This window comes from Tamandua tetradactyla, chromosome 1, assembly GCF_023851605.1.
Source record: "Tamandua tetradactyla isolate mTamTet1 chromosome 1, mTamTet1.pri, whole genome shotgun sequence".
Lineage (NCBI taxonomy): Eukaryota > Metazoa > Chordata > Mammalia > Pilosa > Myrmecophagidae > Tamandua > Tamandua tetradactyla.
In genome coordinates, this window is record NC_135327.1 from 183,516,174 (window position 1) to 183,535,063 (window position 18,890).

At 39.0% G+C, this 18,890-nt stretch overlaps 1 protein-coding gene across 2 annotated transcripts in view; it reads right to left on the reverse strand.

The window, feature by feature from the left end:
- Nucleotides 1–18,346, reverse strand: part of KDM7A (lysine demethylase 7A) — a 109,843-nt gene extending 91,497 nt beyond the window's left edge. Inside the window, exon 1 of one of the 2 annotated variants that reach the window (XM_077147377.1) lies at nt 18,067–18,346. In XM_077147377.1, the coding sequence (XP_077003492.1) occupies nt 18,067–18,260 (194 nt within the window). In that variant the 5' untranslated portion in view covers nt 18,261–18,346. Of the gene's footprint in view, nt 1–17,245; nt 17,602–18,066 lie in introns of those variants that run through there. The other variant, XM_077147410.1, reaches the window with a different exon arrangement.
- Between the last annotated feature and the right edge of the window lie 544 nt (nt 18,347–18,890).

The following is an 18,890-nucleotide window of genomic DNA, read 5'->3' on the forward strand; positions in this document are numbered from 1 at the left end:
TGAAACCAGTGCCCTCCCCATTATGTGGGGCATGGCATACAGGGGTGAAAGTTTCCCTGGTGGCATGGGAGATGACTCCCAGGGATGAGCCTGGCCCTGGCAGGATCAACAATGTCATCCTGACCAAAAGTGGGGACAGAAGTATAACAAATAAGGTATCAGTGACTGAGAAAGTTCAAATAAAGTGAAGAGGCTACTCTGGAGGTCACTTTTATGCAAGCTTCAGTTAGACATTGCTACCTACCACAGTTTGCCAAACCCCAACCAAAACCATTCCTGCCAATCCTAAAGAACACCTAGGGCATTATATAAAATTCTACAAAGGTTCCAAGCACTAGGGTAACTTTCCAGAAACTTACAACCTCCAGATGGGTCCCTGGACCAGATAAGTCCTGAAATGCAGAAGGGCCAGCCTGTCCAGAACAATCAACTAGTTCCATCCCGCAACCCATATTATCAACAGCTTCTACCAACACGAAAAAGTTAGAACAGCATAGCAGAAATACCCCTAAAGGGTGGGAGAAGGAACAAAGGTGATGATGGAATTTTACACAGAAGGTAGGGTTTAACAAATAAGTTGATTGCTGGGTCATTATATTGATATTTCTTTTAGTCTCTAGTACCTTAGAGTAACTAGAAGTAAAATTAAATTGTGGAATTGTAACCCATACCAAACTCTGAAATCTGTTCTACAACTAATTATTAAGATGTGCTTTGAAATTTATTGCTTTTTTGTATATATATCATTTATCATAAGAAGAAGAAAAGAAAAGGAGGAACATAACAGAGAAGACAGGACTTAACAAATGAGTATGAAAGCTGAACCATTATATTGCTATTTCTTTTAGTCTCCAGCATCTTGGAGCAACTAGAAGAAAAAGTGAAAAATCGTGAAACTGTAACCCATACCAAACTTTAAAATCTGTTCTATGACTACTTGTTAAAATGTACTTGGAAATTTATTGCTTTTTTTATATATATATTTCACAATTAAAAAAAGTAAAACAACAACAACAACACACATACAAAATCACAACAAAACACACAAAAGCAAGACATCTTTTCAAAGTAGCAGGACCAGCAAACTACAAAGTATTCAGTGAGCCAGCAAAGCAGCTTTCCTTCATATTTCTTTGAAAGCCATGTTCACAATGTATCTGCACACTGATGTAAGTATATGGAATCACACATATATGCATTAATATACAAACATGATCATCATTGCAAAAAATCTGTTATCTGCTATTTAAGTAATGAAATCTAAACTCTACTTTCAAATACATCTCTTGCTTGTGACCTTTCTTCTTATTAATAATCAATCTATTAGTTTAGGTTGAAGTCCCCCAGAAGCAGATCCTGAGACAAGGATCTGAATCGAGTGTTCTTACGGAAGGTGATCCCTGGAAGCACTGGTAGGGTAGTAGACAAGGAAGGAATGAAAGCCAATGAGCCCTGTGGGCAACTGGGACTCATTTCCTCTGGGGACATCTAGAAGACTATTGGAGAACAGGTTTCAGAGTGGCCCCACCCAAGGGGCAAGGATTCTATAAATTTATCCACTCTCTCCTATTAGTAGATGGTTGAGGCTGTATCTCAGGGATGTTAACTCCCCAGCATTTCCAGCCTGCTTCAAGTACAAACTGTTGAGAGCTGCTAGATCCAGAAAGCACATAAGGCATGTTTCAGATGTTTTCAGCAAAAAGTATTCTTTATATATATATATTCTTTATATATATATTCTTTATATATACTATATATATAAAGTATATATATAGTATATATATAGTATACATATGCACACACATACACAAATAAATATATGCACACACACATAGACATACATATACACACACATACAGTGAAAGCCAGGAGATAAGGTAGTACTCCCACAGAGCCTACCTACCACATGATGTAAAATTCTAGTCTAGACAAACTAATATGCACACACACTTATAATCTGTTCATTCTTTGTACACATTTGCTCATCTTAACACTTGCTGTGTTCTCTACCTTTCTTTTCATTATTCCCCCGACCTCTCTTGGATAAACACTGAACAAATACATACATAAAATGAGCAAAGTTATTATAATAAGCATAAATTAAGTAGGCAATTATATATTCAAGATTAGAGTCTAAGGGAGAGGTCTTCAAAGGATAAAAATTTGGTAGTCAGCTATATAAAAATGAAATCTGAGGTTATGAAATTAGATAAGTGCCAGAAAAAGAAATCTGCAGAGGACTGATCCCAGGGTATTCCAATATTAAAAAGAGAACATTGCAATAAGGACTTAGAAGAAGGGTGGTGAAGCAGGAAAAAAAAAAAATAAAACAGCACAGGGGTTTCCTAGAAGTCAAGCAAAGAAAATGATTCAAAACAGACATTTTACACAATCAACCACATAATTGATGCTTGCAGTTTAAATTAGACAAAGTCTGAGAACTGACCACTGGATTTAACAATGTGATGCTCACTGGTGACTTTGACAAGAGCTGTTTCAATGGAGTGGTAAAGATGAAAACCTGACTAGATTGGGTTCAAGAAAAAACAGGACCTCAATTTAAAAGGGAGAGAGGAAAAAAATAACTGGAGACAGCAAATATTGATAACTCTGTTGATGAATTTTGATACAAAGGGAACAAAGAAATGTAGATACAGCTGTAAGGGATGCGAAGTCAAGGAAGCTTTGTTTTTGTTGTTGTTTTTTAATGAAGGATATATACTTATTTGCATACTAATGAGAAAAAATGATATTGCTGAGAGAGAGAAACTCTCTGAAGCCCTGTCCTTGAATAAATCAGAAAGGATGGGACCTAACATACCTAAAGATAATTTCCAACTATCACCAAAGATCACAGTCCATATGGCTTAGAAATTTCCTTTTTTTTTTTGTCTGCTGTATGGTGGGGTCACATTTCATTCTTTTTTCCATGTGCATAGCCTGTTACTACAGCACCATTTGTTGAATTTCTGTTTGTTCATTTTTGTTGGTTTCTTTTTGTTTTGGGAAGTGCATGGGCCAGGAATCAAAGCCGGGTCCCCTGGAAATTTCCTTTTCTTTTGAAATAACAACATCTCCAGAAACTTCCTGAATCTGAAAATAGATCTCTCCATACTAAGGCAAATTTGGCAAATGTGGCTCACATATAAATGGCTGAATATAAGATATGTAGCACTGATATTGCAAAAGCAATTACTAGTACAAAAATTTCTAAGGGGGAGAAATGTTATTTATTCCAAGAATATGCTACTTCAACAAAAATAGATATGCTATTTTTAACCATTTCAGGGAGCCCTTCTTCCTGGTGGTGCGTAACAAGCCTTCTAGTTACTTTTTAGTGATTTTGTTCAATGCCAAAGTGTAGTTATGTGTATCTGGAGGAAGAGACTTCAAGCAGGTTTGAAGCCTGCTAAGATGATGATCCACCTCAGAAGCTGATCTCAATTCACCCAGTCTTATCAGAAATACTAAGAAAAGTGCTAAGGTTGGGCAGGTAAGGTCATCATTAAAACAGAGAAGAAGGAAAAGAACCCCAACACCATCACCATGTGAGAATGGCTGCCCCGATGGGATCCAGATCCCAGTCAGCATTCTCACTGGTAGCAGGGCACCTTGAAGGCCAGAGAAACTTGCACTGCCAATGGGACAAACTCTGCTAAGCCACCTGTTTTGTACAGTCATTCTTATTTGAATAAATTCTTCAATCCTTTACTTCCACTAAAGAAACCCGTATCCTTTCCCTGTGTCTGTTTTTCTCCCATTATTCACCCTCATTCTCGTGAAGACAACCTTGCAGGTACACATTTCAGAGCATATTCTTTATTTAAATATCTTTTATTATACATATTAAAATATGTACCCAACATTGCAAAGATGTGCTTTAACATCTGTTTACAACAAAACTAAATTTTTTTAAACGTCCATTTAAAGTTGTTTTAAATAAAGATATTAGGGCAGGCCACAGTGGCTCAGTAGGCAGAGTTCTCTCCGGCCATGCCGGAGGCCTGGGTTTGATTCCCAATGCCTGCCCATGCAAAAATTAATTAATTAATTATTACAAGTGGTACACAAATATGGCAAAAATTGTGATGGTGGTAAATGAAGGCTTTAAGTTAAAAAATCATTGATCTAGTAGAGAGGAAGAAAGTTAAAGAGAAAAAAATCACCCATTTCCCAATGTTATTTGATCTCAAAGTCATAAGATTTAGCAATAGTTTTCCTCTATTCTATCCAAAGAAACTAAAGAATCTGTTGGACTGTTAGAGTGGGCAAATGAACCACATAGCTCTGGGGATGGGGTGAGCTGAAATACAAAGCAAACAAAGAAACCCACTATCTTCTTCACTATTCAATACTGTATGAGTGCATAAGCCTGTACAATTAGATAAATCAATTAGAGTTATAAGAATAGGTAAAGAAGAAATAAAACTATCTCCATTTGCATATGATATAACAGTGTATCTGGAAACTTCCAAGGAAGTAGTAATAAAACTAACTCAAATAATTATTTCAGTAAAGTAGCAAGATATAAAATTAATATACAAAAAACAATCAGCTTTATATACTCAAACAATAACCAAATGGACTGTTTACTAAATAGTCCTAGGACACCTGGGTAGCCATTTAGAAAAAGAAAAAATTAGATTCCTATTTTGTACCATATACAAAAATAAACTCTAAATGGATTAGGGATCTAAATGCAAAAAATAAAACTCTACAAAGTACCAGAAAAACAACAGAGGTAAAACCTTCTTTAATCTTGGAATAGAGATAGACTTGTTAAATATGACTTAAAATCCAGAGCAATAAAAGAAAATACTGTGAAATTTGGCTACATAAATAATAATTAAAAAAATCTGAAATAGTAAAAGGTCTTGCTATAAAACCAAAAGCCACCATAAAGCCAGAAGACAACTGACAAACTAGAAGAGACTATTTATAACATATACAACAGCAAAGGGCTAATAACCCTCATATGCAAAAAACTCTTTAACAAATGAACAAAATAACACAAACGTAATATAATCATAACAAAAAACATGAACAGATGAAAGAAAGAATGAGAGAGAGAGAAAGAAGGAATAAAGAAGGAAAGAAAGAGAAAGAAGGAAAGATGGCTCTCAAACATATGAAAACCTGCTCAAACTTAGAGAAATGCAAATTAAAACTTGTATGCCATTTTTCACATAATAGACTGCTGACGTTTAAAAATATGACAACATATCCTGTTGGCAAGGATGCGAGTAAAGAGATACCCTCATACTCTCTTGGTAAGAATTCAAATTGGTCCAACCATTCTGGAGGGATATTTGGTAATAATAACAATGCATATACACTTGTCTTTCGACCAAGTAATTACGTTTCTAGCAGTCTACACGGAAGACAGATATCCGACATGAAAACATACACGTACTAGGTTTTCATTGTAGTATTGTCTGTAACTGCAAAAGATTATTTACAGTATGCCACTTTCCATGTAAACAAAGTAGAAAAAAGAAAATACATATATATTTTCTCATTTGTGGAAAAAAATCCCACACACAGAAAAATAAACCAGAAACTAAAGAGATTAATTATTTACAGTGGTAGATGGACAGAGATGTAAAGAATGGGAGAAGGTGGAAAAGGGTTGAAGTGGAAGTGACATTTCTGAGTATACCTTTCTATACAGCTCCAACATTTTAGAACCATGTAATGTTTTACATACCCAAGAAATAACAATTAAAATCAACTAGGACATAAGAGGAATCCAAAATGAAATGCAAATAGTAAAATATAAGCCTAACTGCATCACAGATAAAAGACATAACACACTAAAGTGAGTGAGGAAGGAAAGAATTAACCTAAGTGACTTTGAAAACAATTATTTTTTACTGGATACTGTAAAGCTGAAGATAAAAAGAACTGCACACAAATACTTTAGGTAGTAAATCTGTTTCCCACAAAGATATGAGTTAGCAATTCTTAAGCTATTTATGCATATACTAGAATTGAACAAATAAATATATTGTAGATAAGGAAAGTTGGATTTCTCACTGTTAAACAAAAAAGTTACAAGTAAGGAAAGGAGGAAGGCTAAAATGAACCCTGTGATATTGGATTAGAATCAGAGGTATCACTATGAAAATTTATGCTTTTTAATATATACAGATAGATATAGAAATACACAGATGTGAGCATGTGTGTGGGTTAGTATATTTCCTAGCTCTGGCCACTGAGAAATGAGCACCCCCAGCACCCAGATCTTGGTTTCTAAACACCATTCTCAAACACAAGGAATGTAGACAAAACAGTCTTCTGTTGGAAGAAGATGCCATCTAGGACTTTGATAGCTGAAAAGGAGAAGTCAATGCCTGGCTTCAAAGCTTCAAAGGACAGGCGGGCTCTCCGATGTAGCTGGCAATTTCTATGTTGAAGTCAATGCTTATTTACCATACCAAAAACCCCAGGGCTGTTAAGAACTAAGTTAAATATACTCTGCCTGTGCTCTATAAATGGAACAATAAAGCCTGGATGACAACACAACTGTTTACAATATGGTCAACTGAATAATTTGAACCCACTATTGAGATCTATTGCTCAGAGAGAGTCCTTTCAAAATATGACTGCTCATTGTCAATGCACCTGGTCACCCAAGAGATATGATGGAGATGTATGAGACTAACATTGTTTTCCTGCCTGCTAACACAATATCCACTCTGCACCCATGTGTGCTAGTTTGAAAGTGTTGCGTACTCCAGGAAAGCCATGTATTTTAATCTTGATTCAATACTGTACGGTGGAAAATTTTTATTAGATTGTTTCCATGGGGCCTGGCCTGTGGGTATGACTTTTTGATTAGATTACTCCATGGAGATACACAGCACACCCATTTGTGGATGTTGCCTTTTGATTAGATGGAGATATGACTCTGCCCATTTCAGGTGGGTCTTAATTAGTTTACTAGAGTCTATTAAATGGAGAAACATGTTGGAGAAACATTAGATGCAAACGCTTAAAGAACAGCCCCTTCAAAGCTGACAGAGAAGCAAAGCAGACATTTGGAGATGCTTGGCGTTCAAACAGAGAGAGCAGATGCCTAAACACAGATATTTGGAGAGCGTGAGTCCAGCAGACGTGACCATGTGCCTTCCGCTGAGATGCTAAGCAAGTCAGAGCCCAGAGTTGTGCCCCAGAGGAGCTAAGTGAAGTCCCACAGATACTCAGAGAGGAAACCACTGGCATCAGAAGCTGGAAGCAACAGAACAGGGAGCGAGGAGCAGCAGATGCCAGCCACATACCTTCCTATGTGACAAATATCAGCCTTTCTTGAGAGAAGGCATCTTTCTCTGGATGCCTTAGTCTGGATATTTTTATGGACCTAAAATTGTAAACTTCTAACTTAAATGAATTCCCCTTTTAAAAGCTGTTTCATTTCTGGTATATTGCATTCCAGCAGCATTTAGAAAACTAATACACCATGGATCAAGGAGTCATTTCAATTTTCAATTTATATGACTGAAGAAATACATTTCATAAGGTTATAGCTGCCAAGGAGAGTAATTCCTCTGATGGATCTGGGCAGAGCACATTGAAAACCTACTGGAAAGGATTCACCGTTCTAGATGCCATTAAGAACGTTCACGATTATTAACAGGAAGAGGTCAAAATATCAACATTAGCAGGAGTGTGGAAGAAGTTGATTCCAATCTTCATGGATGATTTTCAGGGGTTCAAGACTTGCAGAGAAGTAACTGCAGATGTGATAGAAATAGCAAGAGAACTAGAATTAGAAGTGGAGCCTGAAGGTGTGACTGAATTGCTGCAACCTCATGAAAACTTAATGGAGCTGCTCCTTATAAATGAGCAAAAAAAGTGGTTTGTTAAGATGGTATCTACTTCTGGTGGAGATGACGTAAACACTGTTGAATTGACAACAAAGAATTTAGAATACCCCATAAACTTAGCTGTTAAAACAGCAGGAGGAGGGTTTGAGAGGATTGACTCCAATTTTAAAAGAAGTTCTACAGTAGGTAAAATGCTATTAAATAGCATTGCATGCTACAGAGAAATCTTTCATGAAAGGAAGAGTCAATTGATGCGGCAAACTTCTTGTTGCCTTATTTTAAGAAAATGCTACAGTCACTCCAACCTTCAGCAACCACTACCCTAATTATTAGTCAGTAGCCATCAACATCAAGTAAGATCCTCCATTGGCCAAAAGATTACAACTTACTGAAGGCTCAGATAATGGTTAGCATTTTTTAGCAATAAAGTATTTTTAAATTAAGTTACGTACATTTTTCAAACATTATGCTATTGCACATTAAGAGACTATAGTATAGCATAACCATAACATATCTGCACTGTGAAACCAAAATATTTGTGTGACTTGTTTTATTGCCATATTTACTTTATAGTAGAGGTCTGGGACACAACTGGAAATATCTCCTATGTATGCCTGTAAACAATCACTATAATAATAAAATGTAAGTTCCAAAACTAATCAAAAACTTTGTAGCAGCTGCAAATCAGCTCTGACCAGCTGTTCAAAAACTGTCCAAAGTATCTTGGCATTTAAACCAAACCAAATCCAACCAAAACGTGCTTTATAGTCAAATTCCTCCACACTTGTTATGTTTTATTCTTGAGCCTCCCACTTCAGAGCTTCAAAAGAAAGGCATTCTTCCCTTTCAATAATCAGAAAACTCAATTTCATACATAAGAACATGGACTATGACAGCATACCAAGTACTATACTGATGGTTAAAAAAAGAAAAAAAAAACTTGCTGAGAGAACTACATGCCTCATACCTCTAAGCAGCCTGAGAAAATACTCCCATATTACAACATAGCTTGTTTATAAAGTAAAAATGAGTATATCTGTGTAAAATTCACAAATGGAACACACAAAGAGGAAACTCATGTATTCTCCTATGATTAAACTGTCATATAAAAAAATTGAGAAGTTCAATAACTGGGCTTTTCGTTTTCTTTTGGTATGAGGCATGTTCACCAAATGAGGTTCTGTAATAACACTGAAAGACTTTATTTTTTAAATTTTTTTCAAACATATAACAACAAACAAACAAACACAAACATTCTTAACTTATGATCATTCCGTTCTACATATATAATCAGTAATACACAGTATCATCACATGGTTGCATATTCATCATCATGATCATTTCTTAGAACATTTGCATCAATTCAGAAAAAGAAAAAGACAACATAAAAAAATTCATACATACCATACCCCTTACCCCTCCCTTTCACTGATCACTAGCATTTCAAACTAAATTTATTTTAACATTTGCTCCCCCTGTTATTTATTTCTATTCCATATGTTTTACTGGCCTGTTGATAAGGTAGATAAAAGGAGCATCAGACACATGGTTTTCACAATCACATAGTCACACTGTAAAAGCTGTATCATTATACAGTCATCTTCAAGAAACATGGCTACTGGAACACAGCTCTACATTTTCAGGCAGTTCCCTCCAGCCTCTCCATTACATTTTGACTAACAAGGTGATATCTATTTAATGCCTAAGAATAACCTCCAGGATAACCTCTCGACTCTGTTTGGAATCTCTCAGCCATTGACACTTTATTTTGGAAAGACTTCATTTTAACATTGAAAGGTAAAGGCTTCATTATTAAAGGGAAACATATGTAGAAGAGGTTTAAAATATAATTTCATTGTGCCAGGTCTGGATTCATCCCTGGGAGTCATCTCCCACATCTCCAGGGAGACTTTCATCCTTGGATGTCATGTCCCACTTAGGGGGGAGGGCAATGATTTCACTTGCAGAGTTGGGCTTAGAGAGACTGAGGCCACACCTGAGCAACAAAAGAGGTTTAGGTGTGCCTATAGGTAGTCTAAGCTTCTCCACTACCTACATAAGCTTCACAAGTGCAAGCCTCATGATGGAGGGCATGGCTTATTGATTCGGGTGCCCTAAAGTTTGACACAGTTTGTCCCTAAAGTTTGATCCCCCAGCACTGTGGGATCAACAATTCCATCCAGACCAAAAAGGGTAAAAGAAGTGTAATTAATAAAGTATCAGAGGAAGAGAGAGTTTAAATAGAGTCGAAAGGCTACTCTGGAGGTTGCTCTTATGCAAGCTTCAGTTAGACCTTGCTACCTATCATAACCAGCCAACCCCCAACAAGGACCATTCCAGCCAATCCTAAAGAACACCTAGGGCAATATATAAGATTCCACAAGGGTTCCACACACTAGAGTAACTTGCCAGAAATCTATAACCTCCAGATGGGTCCCTGGTCCAGATAAGTCCTGAAACCTAACCCAGCCTCTCCAGAACATCAGATAGTTCCATCTTCATACCCCCTATTAGTGACAAACCCTTCCAATATCAAAAATTCAGAATTGCCATAGCCCAAGCACCCCTAAAGGGAGGAATGGAAAGATCAAAAGTGATGGTGGAGTTATACAGAGAAGATAGGACTTAACAAATGAATGTGACTATTGAATCATTAAATTCATATCTCTTTCAGTCTCCAGTATCTCAGAGTAGCTAGAAGTAAAAATGCAAAATTGTCAAAATGTAACCCATGTCAAACTATGAAATATATTCTACAACTAATTGTGCCGTGCTTTGAAATTTATTGCTTTTTTGTATATATGTTATTTTTCACAAAAAAAAAGAAGGAAAAAAAGTCGATTGGATTGATAAAAAAATATTTAAGCCCTCTAGCCTCCTATATTCTGGAGCAGCTAGAAGGAAAAATATGAGAGGATTGCAGAGCAGCCTGTGACAAACTCTGGGATCTGTCCTGTAACTACTTGTTGAAGAGTGCTTTGAAAACTATTGCTTTTCCATTTCCTTGCTTTGTATATATGTAATACTATACAATAAAAAAAGTTAAAAAAAAAAAAACAGTTAAACTGTGGGATATGTATAGAATGGAATTCTACACAACAGTTTTTAAAAGTATGAAGTACTGCTACATGCAACAACATTGACGAAGCTCATAGACATAGTATTGAATGAGAAAAGCCAGAAATAAAAACATATGCTGCAAAAAATAATAATAATTCCAACCAAATTAATTTAAAAAGCAAAATACAGTACAGTAAGAAATCTATTGTAATAAGAATGAAAGCAGAGTTAAATTACAAAACTTATCAAATAAATATTTTATAAATACTGTTCCAATGGCAATTTCTAACATTAGAAAATAATTTTAAGAAAAAATTACAACAAAAAGGTAAGATGTTCACGGGTATCTCTCTGGAACCCTATTACATCTATTCCATCTAGACCCTCAGTATAAGAGACAAGACAAGACAAACTTAATATACTCTTCCTTATGATGGCTGTAGAGGAAACAGAAGAGGAGACCTAGTATTGCCTTCGGGTTGAAATCATGAGCTTTGGAGTCAGCCTGCCTGAGTCAGCTTTGCAACCCTGAGAAAGTTACTGAACTCTCTAACCTCAGATTCTTTAACTGAAAAATGGGATGAAAATACGCTTATCCTACAAGGTGACATTAATGAGTTAATTAACATAGGTCAAACCATTAGAACAGTACCAAGCACTTGGTAAAGCATTCAATAAGCGTTCCAGTGAATTCCTGGGAACCTATAGAGTGAGTACCTGAGAAATCACTGCCCAATACTATTGTTCTAGACATTCTTCTATCCCTATAATCTAAACTCCCATTTGATTCAAACTTTAGAAATAAATATTAACATAAGACACTTGTAAATTACCAAAATGAGTTCAAAAATTTTAAATCATCTCTCACTAGATTATTACATTAGCCTCTTACTAGTCTTTCTAGTCTCACCTTTGTATCTCTATAATCAATTCCCTACATAATAGCCAGAGTATTCCTATTAAGGTCCAAGCCAAATCATTTTTCCTCTACTCAAAACATGTAATTTGCTCAGAGCAAAATCCAAACTATTGACCATTGCCTACAAGATCTGACAATGAACTGTCCCACTTCACTCCACATGGGTGGCTCTTGCTCTTTTCAGAACATGATCCAGTCTCAGAACTTTGTATTTCTTTTTTCTTTGGCCTAGCACTTTCCTTCTAGACATTTAATGGCTTGCTTCCACACTTGTGCTCAAATATCTCTTCTCAAGGCCTTCCCTAGTCACTATATAAAAATAGCTTTGCCACCACCACCCATCCCTTTCTAATCCACTAACTCAATTTTTCTTCACAGTATTTTCACTCTCTTGTCCTATCTATTCTTTCACATTCCCCTGCTAGAATATAAATTACAAGAGCTAGGACTTTGTTATATCAATTGCTACATCGTGAGCACAATGAACAGCACCTGGCATACTGCAAATACTCAATTATGTTCTGAACAAATGAATGATATATCACATCAAGAGTTCAAAGGAGAAAAGCTATATGATCATCTTCATAGAGGTCAACAAAATTCAACTTCATCCTTAAATTCTTACAACACTATGATAAGAAAACTACTTTTAATGTGTCAAAAAACACCTTTCTTAACCAAAGCCATCATAAGTAATGATAAAACTCAAGAGTAAATCTCATTAAATAAATTTAATCTCTTTAAATACATTTAAATAAAATTACAAAATACTACGTCAACCATCAAATTGGTGAATTTTTAATTTTTTTAACTTTTTAATATTTGCAGTGTTTGAAAAGTCTTTTAAAATGTTCAGTGTACATGCAGCTCTGAATTTTTACATTTGTATATACCCTTGTAACCACCACCCAAGATCAAGATTAAAAAAAATTTCCTGCACATGTCTCTTGAGGTCCCTCTTAGTCAATTACCCCCCCCACAAAGGTAACCACTATTCTGATTTGTATCACCAGTCGTACCTGCACCTGAACATAATATAAGGTGAATTAAAAAGTATATACTCTTTTTTAAACTGGCTTCTTTTGTTCAACTTATAACTGTGCGATTCATCCATGTTGATGCATGTAGCAGTTCTTTTTTTATGAGTGACTAATATTCCATTTTATGATTATACCACAATTTATCTAACCTAATGCTAATGGCATTTAGGTTGTTCCAGTTTGCGGATAATATATATAACACTCCATGAACATTCTTGGGTATGTCTTTTAGAAGAATAGTCACTTATTTGCAGATTGGCAAAGTTTTTTTGTCTATTTGATGGGGGGGGGAATAATACCTTGGATTGGCAAGGTTGGAGAGAACTAGAAAATGAGCATTGCTGATGAGAGTATAAACAGGAATAACGTTTCTGGAGGACAATCTAGCAATAGGCATAAGAAGCCTAAAAACGTCTGTACCCTTTGACTAGTAATTCTAATTCTAGGAAATCTCCTAGTGAGTACTTATATATGCTATGTCTTTTAAGTGTTTTACATGTATTAACTGAAGGAAATAGAGATGCCCTGAAAGATGTCAGTCATATCATCATCAGTACAAAAAAAGAAGTAAACATGTAAAATAACAGTGAGGCAGTTAGACATAGGAAAAACATCTTACAGGCCCTGAGGCACCTTTAAACCCAGTGCAGGGGAAGGGCATCTGGAGAAACAATCAGGTTCTTGAAACCACAAGAAGTTGAGTAAAAGAGGATATACTGTTCAACCACAGGGCGTGGACCAATCCCAATAATCCATTTACAATCCTTAATTTGAATGTCTGAAATAAGGGAATGATTTTAAAATGTATTGTACCTCATGGAAATTAAATACTTTAAAATGACTTTCAAAGAACATGAAAGATATAGGGAAAAGTATACATTAATGTAAAAAGGTAACAGTCAAATGCATGAAATGAATTCCAATTTTAAAAAAAAAATACGCATACACGCAAACCTCAAATGTTAAAAGATTGGTAATCTCTAGAAGTTATGAGTACTTCCATATTCTTCATGATTTTCTGTGCTTTCCAAATTTTTAAATAAAACATTACTTTTGTCAATCAAAGAAAACATGCTAAAAAATTGAAAGCAGGTGCTCAAACAGATACTTGTGCACCAATGTTCACAGCAGATTATTCACAAAAGTCAAAAAGTGCAAACAGCCCAGAGTCCATCAACAGACGAATGGAAACAAAATGTGGTATAGACATACAATAAAATATTATTCAGCCACAAAAAGGAATGTAATTCTGATAGATGCTACATGTATGAACCTTGAAAACATTAAGCTGAGTGAAATAAGCCAGATAAGAAAGGACAAATATAATACGATTTCATTTATGTGAAATATCTAGAACAAGCAGATTCATAAAGACAGAAAGGAGATTAGGGCTTGGGGGGTTGAGAATGGGGAGTTAATGCTTAATGGTATAGAGCTTCTGTTTGGGGTAATGAAAAAGTTTTGGTAATTAATGTTGTTCACATCAGCACAACACTGTGAATATAATTAATGCCACTGAATTGTATACTTAACAATGGTTAAAATGGCAAATTTCATTATATATACATGACCACAATTTTAAAATGACCACATTATTAGAAAAATTAATAAAGGCGTTTATATTCGAATGGGAAGACAACAGACATTACAATACAATTTAATTAGGACAAGGATATTTTGAGTTTTGCATTGGAGAATATAAGAACTTTGGAAAGACATCTACCCTTAAGATTACTGGGGTAGGACATTATCTGGAAAGATCTACACTGTCTTTCACTCAAGCTCTAGGTTGGAAAGAACCTTCCAGGAATATTCTGTTAGTTCCTCAGCTCTCTGCCCCTTAAGTATCAACTATACATTGTACCAAGAAAGTTTCCTTTTCCCCTCACACTTGCAAAAACGGCTTAGGAAGACTAAGAGATGGGAATTTCTGAACACCATGGATGAAGTCAACATTCAATAACCTCAAACTCTGCTGCCTAGCTGAAAAGCATCAAGGCCTTCTTTTTCCCTATCAGGATAAAGTAAAGTCAAAACTTTTTAGACTTCCAGATGTCAGAGCTTCAGGCAGAACAAACCAACATTTACACCAAGATCCACTCATTCTCCAACTTTAAAAAAAATTCTTCTACTTGAAAAAATAAAATTATTGAGATATTATCCAGGTGAGCTAGTTTGAAACATTGTATACCCCAGAAAAACCATGTTCTTTAATTCTCATTCAATATTGCTGGATGGGACACTCTGATTAGATGGTTTCCATAGAGATGCATTTCTATCCATTTATGCTGGGGTTGCTTACTGGAGCCCTTAAAGGGGGAACCATTTTGGAAAGAGCTGAAGAAGCAACAGAGTCAAAAGGAGACACAGGCTTTTGGAGATGCAGAAAGAAAATGCCCCTGGGGAAGCTGTTTGAAATGAAAAGCTAAAGACCCCAGTAGATGCCAGCCACGTGCCTTCCCAGTGGGCAGAGGTGTTCTGGACCCACTCCTCTGGAGTTAAGGCATCTTTTTCTCAATGTCTTAGCTTGGACATTTCTAAGGCCTTAGAACTGTAAGCCTGCAACTTAAATCCCTTTATAAAAGCTGTTCCTTTCTGTTATATTGCATTCTGACAGCATTAACAAACTAAAACACCAGATCAAGACTGTATCCAACCAGCCACCCTCCTGTGCAGATGGACCACCCCTGGAAATCAAAGGAAAGCTAAGCATGGGATTAAAAAATAACCTTTGTCCTTTAGGGGCCAATTCTCATATTTGTTTAATAATTAATACATAGGGAATATTTTGCTCTACTCAAGAAAACAATTGCTCAATTCATGCTACAATAAACATTACAGTAAACACTGATCACAGGAAAAAAAAATAGACCCCAAATTACTAACACTTCATTAGGAATTAAACTTACTAATAAGATATTGCTTTTACCTGATAGGGCAATATTGCTAAATTTTCTAAATTTTGACATCTGAGCCACATCACATGCCAAAGATTGTTGGCAAAAAAAAAAAAAACAACTGTGCTCAAAAGAATAATATATTTTATACTCACTTCCAAAGATATGAAGTCACACAAAATTTATTTGACAAAGCAGAGCATAGTTGTTTTGATCTTGCTCTTGTTCCCTTGTATATACACCCTCTTTACTTCCTCTTCAACTTCAGCTTACAAGTCTACACTTAAATTCTCCACACAGAATTTTCATAGCTATAGTGTTACTGTATAAGTTAAGATAAATAAGATTCTAGTCTAAAATTTATTAACCTATCAAACTCTACCCTGCACAATGGAGCAAATTTCTTGTGTGGCTTAAAATGTCTCAATTTCATAAAACAGCTCTTTTTAAAAAAGCATCTACACACTCACCTGGGGATCTGAGTTTATTCTATATACAACTTAAATTTTTGGACAAACTCTATTCTGGCTGCCTAGAATATGCTATGGGAACAGAATATAGAAATAGAACTGACAAGATTTTGTATCATCAAATTTTTCAAAATATAATCAAAATAAAAACAGCGTATTAAAGAAGTACTAAGTGAAGGCAGTCCCTTCTTGTAAAGTGATAGTTTATTATTTTTGTTTTTATTATCAGAATCTTCCTACCTGAAAACTAAGTAAAACCAACTGTACCTGAAATTTTAGGTTCACCAACACTAAATACTGAAAAGAACACAGTAATTTAAATGTTTTTTCCCTCCCCAGGCCAGTAGAGGGAGACGAAGACATCTGGCCTGGTCCTGCAGTGTTTCTGTAAAATTGGGGAGGGGGGAAGCGGAGGCTGTATTTAAATGTCCTGCTGTCAATCAAAGGACACTTCCTACAATCACAGTCACCATATCTGCTATTACCCCTAAGCGTCCCTCGCCAAGATACACCACCAAACGGTGCTCAGGAAATCTGCTTCACCTAAAGGTGACCACGGGCTTTACCAGAACACCCAAATAAGGACTTTGGGAGCCCAAGGCCAACTAGTTTCTTTGTTTAAATGTCTGTGAATCCCTCCCACGCCGGAGTCAAGAGGCTGTGGCGCCGCCCTTTATTAGCCTCACACTTTGATTACAAAACACACGAGTCGGCGGCCTGGCTGCGGAGGCGGCCCGATCTCTCACAAACGTCAAACCAGAAACGCAAGCGGCTGCTGAATCAGAGGGCAACGTTCACCGCCACCTCCCTTACCCTGGACCCAAAGTACCCACCCGCAAGACTAAAGTTCGCTGCCACAAAGCGCCGGGGGCGAAAGCCGCGGGTGGCAGTGCGGGGTCTCGCCCGCCCCTCAGATGATGCGAAATTTCACTCTTTGTAAAGTTGAGCTGCGGAGGGAGGGCAGCGCTCGGGGTTTGGGACGAAAAACAGTACTTTCTGACCCCCCACTCCAAACTCCCTCAGCTCCACTCACCCACAAGGAGGGGATGTACGGCGGGGGTGGGAGGGTGAGAGGCGGGTGCCATCCGACTCCAACCTGTCGCCCCTCGGGGGAGAACCAGATCCCAAAGTTAAAATTAACATCTTTTTAAGTCCTTGAGAGTGCCTCATCTGTTGCTCTGTTTACTTCGGCAAAGCCTCGCTGGGCTTGCACTGTAGATTACGAGGTACCGCCGACGCCCCCCTTCCTCAAACCACGCCAGCCGAGGAAGTTTTATAAAGAAGAGGGGAAGGGGGCGCGACGGGGAACCGCCATGGGGGAGGGGACGAGGGCAATTTCTTGAGAAGACAGTGAAGTGGAGCAAGCCCGTCGCCGCCCGGAAGGAAGGCGCAGCGCGACGGAGGTGGGCAGAGCGGCCGGGCCAGCGAGGACTCCCCGGCTAGGAGCCCCGGGCGGGGCGGCGGCCGGGGATGTGAGGGCGGCGAGGGGCGACCGGCCAGGCTGGCTCTGCGCGCCCCCGCCAGCGCCTCCCCCGGTCCGCGGTCCCCTCGCCCGGCCTCCCTCTGCCAACTTCTCTCTCGGCCCCCTTTGTTCCTGTTTGTTGTGGCGACTCTTCGCTCCGGCCAGTGGATCCCACTACCTCCCCTCAGTCCAACCGGCTCCGGGCGAACCAGGGGACCTTGCGCACCCTGCTGCCCCGGGCCCGGGCTCGGGGCCGGTGTCGGCGCCAGGGCCCCCTGGGCGCTCGGCGCGGCGGCCGGGGCAGGAGAGAGGCGCGGGCGGCCAGCGCGGAGGCGGCGGTTGGTCGGTGGCCGGCGGTGGCGGCGACAGAGCTGGAGGGGGGGTTTATTTACCTGCCGTGGAACCAGTCCTTGCAGATATCGCACTCGATCATGAAGCGGTTCACGTCATATGGCTGCCGGCACACGCAGTATACCGGTGGAGGCGGCGGGGGTGCCGAGGCCCGGCCCGGAGCCGCCACCGACACAGCTGCCGCTGCGGCTCCAGCTGCTGCTCCCGCGGCCACCGCCGCCGCCGCTCCGGCCATCTTTAAAAAACACACACACGCTCGCTCGCTCGTTCGCTCGCCTACTGGAGCGAGCGCAGCCGCCTGCCAGCGCCGCCTCCCGCAGCAGCCGGAGCAGCAGCCGCGGCCGCGGCGGCGGCGGCGGCGGCGGCGGCTCCTGAGTTCGCGCGCACGCGCGCTCGAGGCCGCGGACGCGAGGTGGGGGAGGCTGGGAGCGCGCCGCAACTCGCGAGGTCCGGGTCCTGGCTCCTTCCGGCGCTCCTCGCGGGGACGTGCGTCTCGCTCACGTCTGTCTCCGGCGCGCGCTCCCCGCTTCGCGTCGGCGGGCAGAGGGACGCACGAAAGGGCACGCGGAGCCAGGGAGGCGGAGAGATGCAGAGGCTCCTTGAGGACTAGAGCGCCGGCGCTGGGAGCGCGAGTCTCAAAGGAAGCGGACTGTGTGCCTAAGCCTGCGAAGAACCGTCATCGTTTCTCAGTTAAAGCGGAGTCCTGGGAAAGTTCCTGCGGAGCGAAGAAGGGCAGATGTTGTGTCTGTGATTTAAAGGTGGCTAACCAAGGAAATTACAGCTCCTCCAGGTTTACATTAAGACTAGGGGGGGATATCTCAATTCACTTAGCAGCCACCCACTGAGAACATGAGATATTGTGCAG